The 17655-nt window shown below is 37.2% G+C and overlaps 1 protein-coding gene and 1 pseudogene across 2 annotated transcripts; both read left to right on the forward strand.

The window, feature by feature from the left end:
- Positions 1–3849: 3849 nt before the first annotated feature.
- Positions 3850–8932, forward strand: LOC113340065 (G-box-binding factor 3-like). 2 transcript variants are annotated; one of them, XM_026585283.1, is made up of 13 exons: positions 3850–4090; positions 5017–5140; positions 5469–5513; positions 5591–5692; positions 5850–5930; positions 6392–6448; positions 6573–6721; positions 6852–6906; positions 7023–7071; positions 7398–7576; positions 7849–7926; positions 8018–8143; positions 8316–8932. In XM_026585283.1, the coding sequence occupies exons 2-13, from the start codon at positions 5075–5077 to the stop codon at positions 8514–8516; spliced, it is 1188 nt and encodes a 395-aa protein (XP_026441068.1). In that variant the 5' UTR covers positions 3850–4090; positions 5017–5074; the 3' UTR covers positions 8517–8932. The 2 variants fall into 2 exon arrangements, with proteins under 2 accessions (XP_026441068.1, XP_026441069.1); XM_026585284.1 differs by having other exon boundaries at positions 3876–4090; positions 7527–7576.
- A 3767-nt stretch (positions 8933–12699) lies between these two features.
- On the forward strand, positions 12700–15946 carry LOC113339239 (annotated as a pseudogene).
- Positions 15947–17655: the final 1709 nt, after the last annotated feature.

Below are 17655 nucleotides of genomic sequence, written 5' to 3' on the forward strand. Positions count from 1 at the left end.
CCTCTTGTAATGTTTGAGAGCAACCACACTGGACGATCAAACCCATAAATATAGTCCAGAAACGAGATATAATAGGACGGACTAAAGAGTAAAAGCTGGATCAAAATCAAATCACAGATTATATTTGGTCTGGACCAAAACTAAATATAGTCGAGCGAACGTATAACGTACGTTTGTTAATAGGCTAGCTTTTAGGTTACGCTTGAGTTGAAGCGGACATATATCTTACGCCCGTGTAGGGAGGCGTATGTATAAAGTGATCCTGATGGCTGATGGGGTGGATGTATAAAGTGATCTTGTGATAGGACGAATATATAAAGTGATCCTGATGTATATTTTTTCACCAAGCGAACATTATATGTGTGCGCGACCAAAGTTATGCTTCCATTCTAGTGTAACACCACGGACTAAACTCAAATTTGGTCGTTTTTTTTTGTCTTTGATCTTTGGTTTTGATCGCACCATTGCAGTTGCTCTAATGGCGCATTTGGATACACGTCCAGAATTGTCAAAAAGCAAGAAATCAGTTTGTGTGTAGAATTTTAAATGGACTTTTAGAAATTGGAAAATTATTTTTAAAGCAAAATATCTTGACTTCTGACTTCTATTTCTCGAGAAGCAGAATTGTATCTAAACCCCTTTAATAAGAAAACTAGCTTTTGAAATGATATTCAAATATTTCTTAAGAACCTGTAGTCCAAAATCTAATGTTTTACTTTCAAAATCTTTTCATCCCTTTGGCATATACAAATTGATCTTCTTCTTCTTCTACTTTTTGTGTGTGCCCGAAGACGTTCGCATTTGGTTAGTTTTAAAATAATAATTGTATACCTACACTAATCAGATGATCAAAACTGCGAATGTGAATCTACACAATTTAAATCTCTTTTGTGAAAAACCAATAACAAACTACCATGTGGTAGAACAGTAAACAACTACTTGAAGAACTTGTTAGCACTAGTTTTGAAAATTCAGTTGACGAGCTATTGAACTATCCCTTTCGTTAATTTTGAAAATCACACACCTCTGTCACTCTTGTTACTTGCACCTGGGAGCGGCGTGTCAAGAGCTTGACCAGCGGATCAGGCATCCGCAGAGCTGGTTTGTCGACCGGTGCCACGGCATGGGCATGTCAGCATGCTTATTTTTGAGTCTCTATCTTGGATTCTTGGACCACCAAAGAGTCGATCTTACCGATTTCGTCGAGATGGACATCTTGCTGGTTTTAGCCGTCTGTCGACTGTGCTTTCACATGTTTCCACGATGCACCAACGCGTCAAACGGGAACGGATGGCTGAGATGTAAAGATCAAAGGTAGTGATGTGTCAGATTGCAAGTGTGGTTGGTGATTAGAACCTAAATACTAATTACTGAGTTAGCCGGCCCTCTTGTAGCAAAATACTAGAACACCCTTGTTAACAAATTCCAAACTGGGTCTAAACAACCCGGCGAAATTGGGGCCTATAGGTTTTTTCTCTTGACACCCCCAAATTACTCTAGGCACCCAAATCTTATAAAAGATATTAATTTACCCCCACATTAATTTCTAAAACTCACTCATATAAATTCTAATCTTTCTAGTTTCACTAAATCCAAAATCAAAAAACTAAACCTAAAAAATCTTACTATTTTTATCATAAACTTTCCAAATTCTCAAAAACCTAATCAAATTTTTTTTCCATCCTCTAATCCGACGATCTTCAATCCAACCAAGAAGAAGGTAAATCTCCATCAACCCATCTTCTTATCTTATTGATTTACATCTTTAAATCAGCGTTTTTGACAAATCAAAACTCTTATTACACCCATAATCGGTTTTTATTGACCTATCGAATAAACCGATTCTAGGTTTTGTTTTCGACATGAAGTGCATGCACAATAATCGGTTTACATAAAGATTAACATCAACCGATTCTGGCGTAGAAATGAAATATGAAAATACATCGCCAGAATCGGTTTCTACATGTAATATGTATAATCCAATTAATATAGTCTTTTCATCTTTCTTTCGTAATCGGGTTACATAGTTTTCTTTATGTACCGATTTTTAACTTGGTTTTTGTTTATTTTTTGTGTAGAATGGAATCGGACACCTACCATTCTACAATCGCGATTTAACCGTGGAGGATATCCTGAGGCAACCACAAAGAGTGCCAGTAAGGAGCCGATACAAGTTTGCATTCGCAGCTGAAATCCGTCTTGAACAAGCCCTCGCATTGATTGATAAGCTTTCACTTGAAGAGCTTATTGAGGTCATCACCTTCGCCAGGATGAGGAGAAACCTGATTTCATCTGGGAGGGAGCTCCATGCAGAAATGGAAGGTATGTGGGAACTAATGGCTGAAGCACAAGCTGCTGCTCCTGATGGTGGTGATGCTGGTGCTGGTGCTCCTACTGATGGTGGTGCTGCAAATGCTCCCGGTGGTGCTGTTGTTGCTGATGCTCCTGCTGTTTAAGTTTTAGATATTAAAAGTTTAGGTTTATTAGACTTGTGGTTATTTCAAGTTCTTAACACTCTTTCAAGGTTTTTATTTTGGATGATATCTGTGATGAACTTGAAGCTTTAATTATAATTATGTGTTGCTCTATAATTCTAGCATGACATGCCAAGAATCGGTTTACTCGATATGTCATTATAAACCGATTGTGCAAGCCAATCTTTCTAGATATTTTGGAATCGGATCACATTTCGAAATATATAAACCGATTAGTGTCGGTGAAAATTCAAAATTTAAAATGACTTTAATCGGTTTACTTTTATCGCAAGAAAGACCGATTCTTGTGGCATATAAACACAATCGGTTTATTGTCCTTCTAAAAGACCGATTATTTCAAATTATTTCACGTTTTTCAAAAAAAAATAGTCGTTTGGGACTTTCTCTATAAATAGAGACCTCACCCTTGGACCCATTTGCCCCAAAATTGATCATTTTATTCCCCCTCACTCCATATACTCCACAACTACTCATTTCATACATATACATACAAGAAATGGCATCATTCGACTCCGCGGAAGATTTGGCAATCACGAAAGCATGGTATGCGAAAAATCGTCTTAGACGTCAATCCTCCGAAAGAGAGAATTCAACAACCTTTTGGATTAAAGCACACAACAAATTTCTCCAAGAATTTGGAAATCCTAACGCAAGAAGTGTTCAAGCCATCCATGAAAGGCACCTAGTCATCGAAAATGCGATACTTGCTTTTTTAGCTCTCCAACCTCCGATTTTTAACGCTCTCCCCTTCACCTTGTCCATTGCACAATTTGTAAGTAATTTTGTGTTTTTTTTACGTACCCCATGTTGTATTATCTTCCAACAAAACACCACTAACAAATGTAAGCTTGTTTTTGTGTTTTTGTAGCACAAGTTGTGAAAGCGCGCTACTAAAACAACAAAAGGGTACACATGTCATTTCCTACAAGGCCATTTCCGTAACTTGACATCCACTAATCCTCCAATTAATATAATCACCCTCCTAGGGGTCACTAAACAAAGCGTATCTTTCGCAATTAAAGAATTAGATCCAATCACGACCCTTCTTCCGGACGTGAAACCTCCAGTTCAATCCCATTAATAATCCTAAAGGAAAACTCCACGTAAGCCCATGATGATCTGAGAGAAATTAGCTGGACCCCCGAAAATAAAGATATTTTTTATAACTTACACGTGTACGGATGCCATAAAATACGATATTAAATTAATTACAGTCCAATACCAGCCATTGGTTTGCAAAATAAATACGTATATATATACATTGTGTATTATACAGTCGGATTTACACACACGTGTCCTTATGACGTGGCATCTTGTTGCCCTGTATTTCTTCAAAAACCAAAACTCTTCTCTCCTCCTCTGCAATTGAGTTTTTTGTTTTTATTTTCTGTGTTCTTCTGAGAAAAAAAGAGAGAAATTTAGTGGAATGTTGAAGCTTATTGGTGTGATTTCCTGATAAGGGGTTTTATTTTCAGCTGATTTCTGATAAGGGGTGTTATTTACAGTTGAAGAAGAAGAGGAGGAAGAATTTTTTTTTTTTTTTTTTTTTTTGGGTGAAATCAGAAGTGGGTTTTTGAAGTTCATCAGAGCTGCAGGTATTTTTTATTTGTTTTTTTTTAATATTTTTATTTATCTTTGATGAAAGAATTTGAGATTTTGAATGTGGAGCTAAGATGGGTTTTTGATGAATTTGGGATTTTATGAACTGATTTGGTATTTTGGAATCTTGGTTTGTGAGGGTTTTTAATGATCTTATTAGATTATATCAGTGAAATATGAAAAAATGAAGCTGGAGAATGAAATTAGGGTGGAAAATTTAAAACAATTAAGAAGATAAAATTAGGGTTATAAAAAAAGGGGGACTGATCTTGTTTTCAGTCTGTTAAGTTAAAATTAGGGGTAGGTATTCTGGTTTAAGTAGGAGGTTAAAGTTGTCATTTCACTTGATAAACTGGATTTGCTTATCCTTTTCTGGTTTGGGTCCATGCCTTGTTTGTTGCTTCTCTGGTGTAGGATGACATGTATACCCTTTTGTTGTTTGTGTTTTGAATCTTGATTAACCCTCTTTTAGATCTACTTATCTAATGGTAGTTATTGGGTTTAATTTCTTTTTAGGAAGACTTTGATTAGCTTAAGTGTTGCTAATTAGCTTTAGTTAGGTCTAAATTGGTTAAACTGATAGTTTAGTATGATTTAGGTTGATGTTGACATGATTCTGTGACTCACCATAAAATTGCAACTTACCTGGTTGATTGGTTAAATACTTAAATTGTAGATTTTTAGTGTATTTTCAGACCCGGTAATGGTGGTTTGGCTACCAATATGTTTCTATAGAAGGTAGTGCATGGTTAACTTCCCTCCAAAAGCGTATGTCTTTGCGTATTTATTGTGCACAATTCTTTTATATAACAATGTTATTTTTTAATTATTTGTTGTAATTGGAGTTCATGTAATCTCCAAGTGCTATAAGCGGATTATTATTGTGGTCTGAAAAGCTTTGTTTAATTACCTTTTGATGCAGCTGGAAGTAGGGACTTTTCTTTACATTGAAACTTCAATTGTCAAATTAGAACTTCACCATGGGAAGTAGTGAAGCTGAGACAACGCCGTCCAAGTCTGAAAAAGAGTCTTCGCCTACTACACAAGTGAGTTGATAAATCAGTAGACATTTCCGTATGTTTTGTATTGATCGAGTTTATTGAATATTTTGGACATCTGTTATTTGATGAATGTGGGGAACATGTGAAGATTAATGAATGTGGGGAACATGTGAAGGTCATGTTCGAATGCATTTGAATGCAAGCGGTATTGAGACTTTGATAATCGCCGAAGATCTTTAAATCTTCATCACCAACAATGAGTTTATCCAGTAGTCTTATAAAAATGTTGACCTTTTTGGGTGGATTAAAATCTTTTTGATCAAGTCAACTTTTCAAAGTATTTGAATGGGTTGCAATTTTTTTCTTTTTGCAGGAGCAGACTAGCATGCCCGTGTATCCTAACTGGGCTGCAATGCAGGTAACTTTTTTCTGCATATCCATTAGATTTTATAGCGAGTCAACAAGTATAGTAGCTCATTATCCGAAAATTTCCAGGCTTATTATCCTCCTGGAATGGCTATGCCTCCTCCTCCATACTATAATCCCGCAGTTGGATCGGGTCATCCTCCTCCCCCTTTTATGTGGGGCGCACCTCAGGTAATCCTTATTTTCTACAACCGCAAAAAATCCTTGCTGCTTGGTATTTTCTCCTTGCCCTATAGAACCTTTATAAGGAAGTTTACTACCAGTTTAATGTGAGCATAATTGCTAGGGAATCTTGACAGATTGTTTGTTCTTTTTCTTATGTTTACAGGGTATGATGCCACCATATGGGTCACCTTATGGGCCAATTTACGCACACGGAGGTGTTTATGCCCATCCTTCAGTTGCTCCTGTAAGTTCTCTTCATAAGAAAATGTGTTTAGTCTTGTAACAACCTGACTATAATTTACTATGACTGCACTTAGTCCCTGAAGAAGCATCCTTCACGATTCTTTCTAATCCAACAGATCTTGTGGAAGATATGCTTTACGTAGGAGTGTCCCCATTGTTGTTGAATAGTTGCCCCTTTCATAAGCTGGGGCTCAGTTCTCCAACCACAGGGCAACCTTCCACTTTGGGCTGCCAATCTAAATGCTTTATCAAAGCTTACCTTTAACCTCTTGTCGAGCAAATTGCATCTTAACTACTTAGGATCATTCCATATTCAGCAAATAGTAACTCTGATAAGCTAACGATTGAAAACAATGATACATCAAAGGGTAAACTTCTATGCAAATATAGCAGTCTTAGTAAGCATTAAATCAATATGTAGTTACAGCTCTTGTAACAGCTCCCTAATTTTTTGTATGTCAGGGGGCTCATTCGCAAGGTCCTGCAGTTACAGCATCTCCTGTTGGAGGCGAGGCAACGGTATGTAATTCATCTTTTGCTTGCGTCACATGGAAATTTTTTATGAGGGCGGATGAATGGGGAGTGACAGTTCTTTTTGAATTGTTAGGGCAATTCGACCTTATTATTAATAATTGTGATGTAGGTGGCTACTCCTCTGAGTGTGACAACACCTGCGAAGTCATCAAGTAATAAAGAACAGGGTTTAATGAAGAAGCTGAAAGGGTTCGACGGGCTTGTAGTTACACTAGGCAATGGTGATGCGAATGGTGGGAGTGGTGATATGTCCCACAGGTTTGTTCATACCCTGACCTATATCATTTAATTAATTGGTTCTTTGGATGGAATAATGTAATGAAGTATCTTTTAACAATAGCCGTCCAGTAACTTTCTAATACTTATTGCTTTATGGCAATGGATACAGCGGGGACTATAAGACTGATGGTTCCAGTGATGGAAGTGATGGAAACACTGCAAGAGTAAGATTTATTCTTCCTTCCCCGTGGACACTTTTTATCAACCGTCAAGTTACATTAATTTCACTACACTTGTTATCAGTGGAAAGTTGTAATCTTTTAATTTTATTTTATTTTAGAAGCAACAACCAAGGAGAAAAAGAAGTTGCGACGACATGACATCCACAGGTAAGATGGAATTCTCTACCTACGTATATATGATGATAAATCTTTTTTTTTTATTCTACAAATAGTGTGCCCAGCTTTTTCTGGGTTTCTGGTGTCAACAAGTATAGCCTGGCCCTATTTTTCGGGTGGAATCATAGCATAGTGGCATTTTCCTTCCCATTTTGTTCATCTTATATCTAGAATTCGGTGTTACCGGAGTTGACTTGGAATTCTTTCTTTTGCCTTCCCTCTTCTGTTCTCATGTTCATTTTGTATAGTTGTGTTGGATCATTTTGTATAGTTGTGTTGGATCAATTGTTTTTTGAATGTTTGGGTAATATTAACAGGTGAGGATGATAAAATAGCTAATTTCAAGTCTGGCGAAGAGGGTGCAACCGTTGTGGGAACTCCAGTAGGAACTTTGCCTTCAACTATTGTAACATCAAATGCCATAACTACTTTTCCTCCTGCATCAGGTGCGGAGGTGTCAAAGCATGAGGGAGTGCCTTCTGATCTCTGGGTGAAGGTACAATTTTATAAATCTTTGTTTCTTCATGCCTGTTGGCCATGCTAAATATTCATGAAGTTCTACTCATCGGTCAGGCCCAGTAGTCTCGATCGTAAAGCAGCATACTTGTTTCTAGGTTGAGCAAGTGGGATCTACCAAATCCCCTCGTTGGCTTTTGGACTGCAAACCGTTTTTCATGATTTTTAATTTTATTAGACTAATATTTCTGCAGCTTTGGGTTGAATAAGAAAGTAGTTTTCTTATCACTTGCATTGTCCATGTTTCTTCAGAGTGAACGGGAGCTGAAACGTGAGAGAAGGAAACAGTCTAACAGAGAATCAGCTCGAAGGTCAAGGTTGAGGAAGCAGGTACTTGGCATATTCTAATGTCTTTTAAATTATATTTGCACGAGCATCCTTGGATTTGTTTTACCGAACTTTCTTCTTCTGTTCTTCCAAGGCTGAGACTGAAGAACTGGCAACCAAAGTTGAAGCATTGAATGTTGAGAACATGTCTCTTAAATCTGAAATCAGTCGATTGGCAGAGAAATCGGAGAAGCTGAGGCTCGAAAACGCTGCCATCATGGTGCTTACTCCTTTCCCCACATTGCTCTGTTATTACTTTTATTGTATCTTATGTGTTTTCTTCAGGATCAAATTTAAGTGCACAATTTTAAAAGAATGCGCAATCGAAAGCATACAGATTTCACTGCTCGGTTCATCATGTATTTGATCTCATATGGTGTTATATCTTACAGGAGAAACTGAAAAATGCACAATCCAGTAACATGGTAATTGAAGAAGCCACCCAACCAATCAGTACTGAAAACTTCTTAGCCAGAGTAAACAACAACTCCTCACAACAGGAGAGCGAGGTTCAAGAAAACTCTAATTCTGGAACCAAGCTGCATCAGCTTTTAGAATCAAGTCCTAGAACTGATGCTGTCGCTGCAGGCTGATAATAATAACATCAGGATTGTTATGCAGAATGAGGCTTTGGGTTTATTTTTCTTCCCCCCTTCTCCTCAACTTGATTTCTAATTTTACTATAAGAAAAAAAAGTACAAAAAATTACAAGTGTGGTTTTACTCCTTTTTAACAGTAATTCAGGAGGGTTCCGTATAGGAAGTGACCGAGAAAAGTGATGGGTTGATCGGCTTCGTAGGGGTGTTATATAGAGCTTATTTGACAACGATGGAACCATTGTAGGTTATCTATATTTGTATGTTTAGTAGGGTATGGTTTTGGATTGTTTTTGTCATTGCAGAATATGATCTTGTTAACTTATTATTAGATGTACAATATGAAGAAGAAAAATTTGTACCCAATACAGTTTATTGGCATGGTATGCTAGATTAATTTTATTACTGCCAAATTCATTCCAACCCACATTAATATGAAGAAGAAAAATGTAAATCCCTTGCTTACTTGCCAAATGCATATCACCCTAACCCACATTCCCAACCTATGTTGGAAAAGGCACCCTTGTTGCTAGGAAAAAAGGCACCCAAGGCGCCAAAGTGTAGCCAACTTTGTTGTTTCCTAATTTTTTCCGCAACGCCTAAGCACGCCTAATACGACATAGTTTCCAACTCAATCCATGTTGGGGTAAAGAAAAGTGAAAACTGCAGCCACCCATTTTAAAGATTTTTTACACTGTGAAACCCATCGATAAAAAGTGCACTCAATTTTGGCGAAAAAATTTCTCCCAAATTCATAGTTTATAAAATGAGGTTTCCGTCTTTTTTTTTTCTTCTTCTTCGATTCCTTTTCTACACAAGAAAAACAAAAATCTCTTCCTTACACCATACCACCAGCGCCATCATCACCATTATCATCTTAGCCAGCACCACCAGCACCGCCGTAGCAGCAGCACCAATCACCATTATAGCTAGCAGCATCACCAAATAAAATCCTTATTCTATTACTTAGATTCCAGTAATCATTCCTTCACCACCAACACCATCACCACCACAAAAACCAGTTAGTTATGGCTCTCCAAAGAAGTTTTTTGGTTCTGGGCATAACATTTATGCCACAACATATACCACTCCTTTTAAGAGAATTCGTTGTTCTGTTCTTTTTTCACAAACTTCCTTCCTTCAATTTTTTGCTCCTAAATCATTGTTGTGTCTTCTCATGTGCCGTTTAGCTCGAGGGAGGTATCATAAACACGAAGATGCAATGTTTTTATTTTTGTTTTTGTGATGTTGTGAATCGTTGCGGCTGCGATGTGGTCAAGTATGTGGCTCCTCTTAATTTTGAGACACCTGTTATAAAGAAGAAACTAAGTTCCAAAAACAGTTAACTACCTAAAAGTGTAACTAACTTTTTCTCTTAACTTCCTACTTTTTCTCAAAAAGTGAAATGTTGACGGGATTTGGAGGGGGCAGGTTTTTAGTTGTAATAGGTGTCGCAAAATTAAAAGGGGCCATTTACTTGAAATACGTGGCCCGACCACATCATATCCGTGGTAGTTGTGAACTTGGTCGAATTTCACTCCTTGGTTTTTTTTATTGGTAGAATATTACTAGGTATTTTGTTAAGTTTTGGACTGGAAGTTGTTGTTTAACAGACACACCTTTGATTTAACATAAGCTGATCAAACTCTTAAACCATATGTTCCTTAAATAAATGATATACTTACAGATGGAGAAAGAAAACTCTTAAGATTGAGAAATGAAATATTGCAATTTGAAGCTCCCAATTTTTCATTCTTTTGTTGGGAAATATTGATTTGAACTAATTGAATGCAATATTTCAGGAAGTTGGCGGAAGCACCATATGTTGATCAATTGATTGGGCAAAATGGCATGTCATGTGGCTAGATGAGAGAGTTGTTCCTAAGGATCATGCTGATAGTAATTATACTTATGATGGCTTCTCTCTAAGGTGAGTCACCTTCATTTTCTAAACTAGTAGAGAAAGAAAATAATTGATCTTTTCTCTTTATTTTGTGCAATGAGAACTTGAAGTAAATTATTTTGGGTGGTGGAATCCCAACTAATGCTTGAAAAGTATTTTTGGTGAGAATTTGGTGGCATTATCATGATAAATTCCAATAAATTGAGGGGAATTCGCTTTCTTAGTTTGTAGGCAAACGTGCAAGTTCTGTGTACTTCCATGTCCACTTGGTGAATGTAAAATGTAAAATTATGAACATCAGAACATAGGTGAACAGAAAATGGAGTGTCACATGTAAAGAGATTAGAATGTATGAGATGTTGCATTTGGAATGGTGGTTGCTATCATGATTGAGCTATGAACAAATGGATTGATGAATGGATCAGTGAAGTGAGTTAGGAATGGTGGTGTTGATGTTGGTTTCAATGGGTTATGCATTTAAAAGAAAATGAAGCTAAAAGGATGCTGCGGTGGCAAGGAAAAAGAGATGGAAGTGCAAATGGGTTTCGTGTGCGTGTGACGTGCATTTAAAAGAAAATGGAGGTGTGAATAGTGATGCATAACATGTTATGCATCTAAAAAATTTGTTGCATAACACGTTCTGCAGCTTTTTTTTTGCATAACTTGTTAACTATGCAGTCCAGAAACGGTTGCATAACACGTTATGCAGCTACAATAAGGCTGCATAACTTGTCATGCACCTACAATAATATCTACATAACATGTTATGTAGTCGTGAAAATGGATGCATAGCCTGTTATGCATCCGAAAATATGACTGCATAATGCATTATGCATCGAGAAAATTGTTGCACAATCTTTTATGCATCGAGAAAATAGATGCATAACCTGATATGCATCCGTAAATATGAATGCATACTGCATTATGCATCAATTTTTTTTATGTACGCACTCAAATCAACTAAAACAATGGTTACACAACTTTGTTATCCAAATGCATAATTTGTTAAGCAGTGGAGAAAATGGTTGCATAATTCGTTATGCGTCTGCAGAATGTGTTATGCATCTTTTTTGGTGGCTGCATAATAATTATGTATCAAGTTTTCGAAAATTTTGCCTAAAATGATGATAACCTCCGAATTTTTCGCGAAAAACAAAAGTTTGATATTCTTGTTTGTACTCGTTGCGTAGCTCTCTTAAAAGATTTCCAACGATATAAAATTTGTAAAAATTCCAAGGTGCGGATTTTTAGATATGTTATATCCAAGTTACGTTGCCAATTATACCCCTGATGCATAACCCGTCATGCAGATATTTTTAATAATTTCATATAATTATGATGTCACGGAAATAATTATGGATATCACGGTACCTAAAATTAATTGTGGACCTGATAATTAAAATATTATTTTTTTTGGACTTGCGCCTAAGTTTCCCGGAAAGAAAAATTAAACGTTTTTACTCTAAACTGAAGAATGTGTTTGCAATGCTGTAGGAAAAATATGTCAACATTGGACCAAGCCCAGTTGCAATGAAGTCGGTGAGCCCAAACAATGTGGACAACAAAAAAAAAAAAACTGATTTTATTACCACATATAAAAGGTACATACACATTGATTTTATCACAGTATGTCCCATAATCCACGGATTTAACATGGATCTATCGTATTAATTTTTACGGATGGATGTACGTACCGTTCGTCAATGGGTTGGATGAGGTAAAAACCGGCTCATGCTCTATCCTTATTGCCTGTGGGATCTTTTTTTTTTTTTTTTTTTTTTTTTTTTTTCTTTTTTCTCTAAGGGACATGCTTGACAGCTAGGAAGAGTGACCGACAGAAGTACACCTGAAGCTTCTGCTAATTACTAATGAGTTGCCTTGATTCATGTATAGTCTGGTGTGCATCCACATGTGGGTTAGCTTGCAGTGCTGCACATTCGATTATACACTCAGCTGTATTGGTGATACGAATGATTAAGTCAAAGTCTGTCCAAATATGAAATCACATCGATTTCATTACCACCCATACAAGGTACATACACATTGATTTTACCACACAACTTCAGTGTAGCTGTAGTGGTAGTATCCGAAGACAAGTGGCAACATCTAAGGAGTCAAAGTTATCGAGATAGGATAAGAGCGAAGCACTAGATATTTTCTGAGGGACAAATATAGTAATCAAGATATCTACGAAATCAATCCAGAAGATAGACACGTGAAGAATAAATGGAAAAATCAACGGTTGAATTTGATATGAGAGACCAAACATTAAATGTTATTGTCAGAGCGTAATCAAAAGAGTGAAGACTTCCGAAGCACTCATCGTCCCTCTTACTCTCTGTTGCTCTCTCTCATTCTCTTTGCCCAACCCAGAAGATCGAACATCCTTCGATTCAATTTCTTTTTCGATTTTTCCTTGTAGGTCTCTGTGTCCTTCCAACCTAGAAAATATCGGTTTTCATTCTCAACTCGTTTTCTGTTTTATCTTCTTTTTCTTCTATGTGATTTGAGAGCACGATGAAGGTTTAGTGATCGAAAGCAAAATGAATTAATCGAAGAATAGTTATTGGCAGTGATACTGTTTCGAGTGGTGGATCCAGAATCCGCTAAAAAGGTAACCTGAAGCTATAATTAGGGTTTCTTTTGATTTGATAATTGATTCATAGGAAATCGAATAAGGAATTCATCTATTAAGATTTTATTTCTACATACAGTTTTGCAGATCTAATTGATTATGACGTCGAGCTATCTTACCTTCTTCAGTCACATCCGAATTATTTGTCACCAAAATTTGACGAAGGCGCTTGTCAAGCTCAGGTTCCAAAACCCTCTAATCTGTATCATTTAGTGTTTGTTTGATCAATTCTTATTTTAGATTTTTTTTTGTGATTTAGTTTGAATTTCAAAGGATTATTTTGGATGTTGAAAGACAAGGAAATTTTAAGGAATTGGTTCATGTTCAGATTTATATTGATGGTCATATTTTGGAGAATCCAGGTTCCAGCTTTGTAATTCTCCAGAATTCTTTGATTTTTACTCGTTTATTAATTGATTAATTGGGTGATCATCATGTCCAAGTATTGGAAAAATTAGAGTGAAACACAGGGGAAAGCTTCTCACTCTCTAAGGTATTGTTACTAGCTTAGTGTTCTGTGCTTTTTGGTTTTGAATTTTGATGAAATAGTGCTTACATCTTTTTGCTTACAGGTCTTGAGAAAACTTGGATGATGCATCAAAGTTTTATGAATGACAAAGTTACAGAAGTTGTTGTTACAGTACCTGCCTACTTCAATGACTCTCAAAGGACAGCAACAAAGGATGCTGGAAGAATTGTTGGTTTAGAGGTTCTTCGTATCATCAACGAGCCAACTTCTGCTTCATTGTCCTATGGGTTTGAGAAGAAAAACAATGAAACAATTCTAGTGTTCGATCTTGGTGGTGGTACCTTTGATGTTTCAGGTACTTCATTCGAATTTTGAAGTTTATTTTTTGTGCAATTCATTGTGTCATATGAGTGCATGTATTACCAAATATTGTTTTAAATGCAGTCTTTTCAGTTTTCAGGCTTTTTGAAGAAGGCTAGTTAGATGTTAAAATGGACACTTTGATGAGCAGTTATCTGTGGTTTAAGTGTATTGATGCTTTTGAGGTGTTGCTGAATGTTCAAAGGCTTGAGAGTCAGACTCCAAGTTTTTCTTGAGCATCAGTGTTTTAAACAAGCTTATACTGAATATGCTTCTCTGCCTCTGTTGTAGTTCTCGAAGTTGGTGATGGAGTATTTGAGGTGTTATCTACCTCTGGAGATACTCATTTAGGAGGTGATAACTTCGACAAGGTTGGTGCAGGCTTTTATTTGTGATGTACATGTGTAAGCTTACTGTTGTGTACCCGTTCTGCTTTGCAGTTTGCCTTTCATTACTGCAACAGCTGATGGTCCCAAGCACATCGAGACCACTCTTACAAGGGCCAAGTTCGAGGAGTTGTGCTCAGACCTTCTTGATCGGTATGTAATCTCCTTTAATCATCACCAGCAGTATTTTGACACATCTGGCTGTGAGACTTTCGTAGCTCTAACTCCTGTCTTCTCTTGGAAACAACTTTCTTAGACTGAAAGTTCCAGTTCAGAACTCTTTGAAAGATGCAAAGCTCTGTTTCAAAGACTTGGATGAGGTGATCCTTGTTGGTGGATCCACACGTATCCCAGCTGTCCAGGAGCTTGTTAAATCATTGACTGGTAAAGACCCAAATGTTACAGTGAATCCCGATGAAGTTGTTGCTCTTGGTGCTGCAGTTCAGGTTAGTTTTAAATTTTTTCTTGTTGTAGTTGATATATACTCATGCGAGTGACAACATAAATCCACAAATACTGGGATACTTAACTGTTTCTTGATTTTTTGAACCAGGCTAGTGTTTTTTCTGGGGATGTGAGTGACATTGTTCTCCTGGATGTCTCACCATTGTCTCTTGTACTGGAAACACTGGGAGGTGTGATGACCAAGATCATCCCGAGAAATAGTACATTGCGCACTTCAAAATCAGAGGTGTTCTCTACAGCTTCAGATGGACAGACAAGTGTTGACATAAATGTACTACAAGGTGAAAGAGAGTTTGTGAGAGACAATAGGTCACTCAGAAGCTTCCGTCTAGATGGTGTTCATCCAGCCCCACGCGGTGTCCCTCAGATTGAAGTCAAGTTTGACATTGATGCAAATGGTATTTTGTCTGTTGCCGCTACTGACAAGGGTACTGGAAAGAAGCAGGACATTACGATTGCTGGTGCTAGTACACTACCTGGTGATGAGGTATGTTTCTATAGACTATATCACTATTTCTTCTGTAGCTTTTACTCTTTCAATTGCTGAATTGGCAAATCTCAAAGTACTTGCAGTATGAATTTTTTGTTCGAGGAATGCGAAACTGTCTCTACGATTGTCACTTGTCAGGCTACTTAGAATTGCATCTGTTTATATTTCGACTTATCTGCTCAAGTGTTCAATTTTATCAATGCAATATATCCAGGATTTTATATAGATTTGGTGTAGTTTATTCTGATATTTTATTGTTTACTAGGCATTCAAGTTGATCGTGGCTGATCCTGATACCATTCTTGGTTCCCTCACACGTGAAGTCAAAGAAGTTGGCCCTGATGACAAGAGGTAAAGCTAGTTTCTCTGCCTGTAATTTGCTTAAATTCCGTATTGTTGGTTTTGAAACTGATGGGGACATCTCGATATGTTTATAACAGAATACTAAAGGGATACATAATTTTACATGGCTGCTTGTATTTCAGGCCATTTGGAAGGCTTTGGTGGGACTAGTTTTAATTCTTTAACTAATCAGATGAACCTACTTCTATTTTTACGCAAATTTTACTATTATTGGATGGGGCATTTGAAACATGGATAATTAGTACTATAACTAGCTAGCTGAATGATGTTTGAGCGCTTGGATCAAAAATATCTATTCATGCCGTTAAGTTAAAAAAATAAAAAATAAATAAAAGGTTATTTTTCTGTGTAGTCAACTGCTGGTTCCCTTGTATTTGCCAGTTTGTTGATCTAGATTTAAGTTATTGACCGCTGGTTCCCTTGTATATGCCAGTGTGTTAATATTAGTCAGACCGGTATCTCAGTCATTTAGGTTAGGTTCATCTTGGCAGAGGCCTTCAGACAGATATGGGAAACACCGTTCGCTTTTCAACCATCTACATTTTTCTTTTTCCATCTTCTTAATTTTTTCATGTGATTAGTCTGACTCCGAGTATGATGTCCATCGTGAAACTATCTTAGTAGAGCTCTGTCACTTATATGAATTTTAGTATGCTTGAGTGCAAACTCGTGTACATCAATTGGAATTTCGCATCAGGGTTCTTCCTCTTAGAGTCAATAATTGTATGCCAACCAAGGAGGTTCTTTAGTGCTTTCCAAGGTTTTGCGTAGATATCTAGGGTATGGATTAAAGGTTTTGTGGGTACACCTCTGGTAAACCCTCCGGAGACAACACTCGCCACTAGGGCCACCTAGGAGTTCAAATGATTTTCCTTTCTAGAATAAATTTGCTCGAGGACTAGCAAATAATAAGTTTGGGGGTGTTGATAAACGCATTTATGTGTCTAATATGTCTCTATTGTATGTATTGTTAGTGCTTAATTTTGTATTTATTGTGTTCTTTTATGTCTTTGTAGGAATTTTTAGAGAAATAAGCCCTTGCGGCGAAATGGGCTCAAAAAGCAGTGTTTTACACCCCGGAGAAATGTATCGTAGGCACCCTAGAAATGCACCGGAAGCATCCCAGAAATGTCCTGGAGGAACCCATAAAAATTACTATTTCCACCCAAAAATCACTATTTCCACCCAATTGCTATTCGCACCCAAGCTCTGGTTAAGGGGCATCCATCTTCTCTTTAAATTCAAAAACAGCTTTTTGGCGGGAAAAATATATTCAAAACTGGCAGATTTGTGATCGAGAAAATGAAGGTGTTTTAGTGCGATTCAATCGCTGAAATTTGGTGGGAAGTTGTGATATGGGATAGGGACACATTATGGGAAGTGGGTTCGATCAGAAGTGGATGGAAAACGCGTGATGATCCTTGAGCCCAAAACAGAGCACGTGCACTGTAACACGAGCAAAAATGGAGTTCTTGTGTGCATGGAAGAGTCCTACTAGCGTTGTAAGAGTGTTGAGGCGTGGAGAAGACATTTGGGAGCGTGCAGGATCAAAGTTAACGCGTGCATGGGATTAAAAATGGAAATTTTCGTTATTATTGGCAGCCGAGAATATTTGGATTAAATGGAGAATATATGCAATCAATGGTCGGATTTTTGGCTCTAATTCACTATAAATACAAGGCAAAACAGTTTGGGAAAGGGTGTCGAGAGTTTGGGTTCGAGAGGAGGTCCAGAGAAGCAGAAATAAAGAGTTGATGAAACTCTGTTTCTGCTGCTGCTGCTGCTGCTGATGAAGAACACCAAGAACACGAAGAACGGACCAGCAACAACAGTCGTTTTTCTACAGTGATAACGACTCACACCCGTGGGTCGTACATCAGGCAGTCTTATTTGCCACATGGTTTGCGACACAGTTGCAGCAGTCTTATTTTGTCACTGAGGGTCGTAGGTCTCTGGTTTTATTGTATTTCTCATATTCTCATCATTTGTAAACCATTCTTGAGCCATAATAAATTATTCTGAGAGCATTTTTACTATGATGAGTTAAACCCCAACACTGGGACGA

The sequence above is a fragment of the Papaver somniferum genome, unplaced genomic scaffold (genome assembly GCF_003573695.1).
Source record: "Papaver somniferum cultivar HN1 unplaced genomic scaffold, ASM357369v1 unplaced-scaffold_21, whole genome shotgun sequence".
In the NCBI taxonomy this organism is placed as follows: Eukaryota; Viridiplantae; Streptophyta; class Magnoliopsida; order Ranunculales; family Papaveraceae; genus Papaver; species Papaver somniferum.

Coding starts and splice junctions, on each gene's coding strand:
- LOC113340065 (XM_026585283.1), top strand. CDS start 5,075: ATGGGAAGTAGTGAAGCTGAGACAACGCCGTCCAAGTCTGAAAAAGAG. Junction 6,907..7,022: donor GTGATGGAAACACTGCAAGA/GTAAGATTTATT, acceptor ATTTTATTTTAG/AAGCAACAACCAAGGAGAAA. Junction 7,072..7,397: donor CGACGACATGACATCCACAG/GTAAGATGGAAT, acceptor TAATATTAACAG/GTGAGGATGATAAAATAGCT.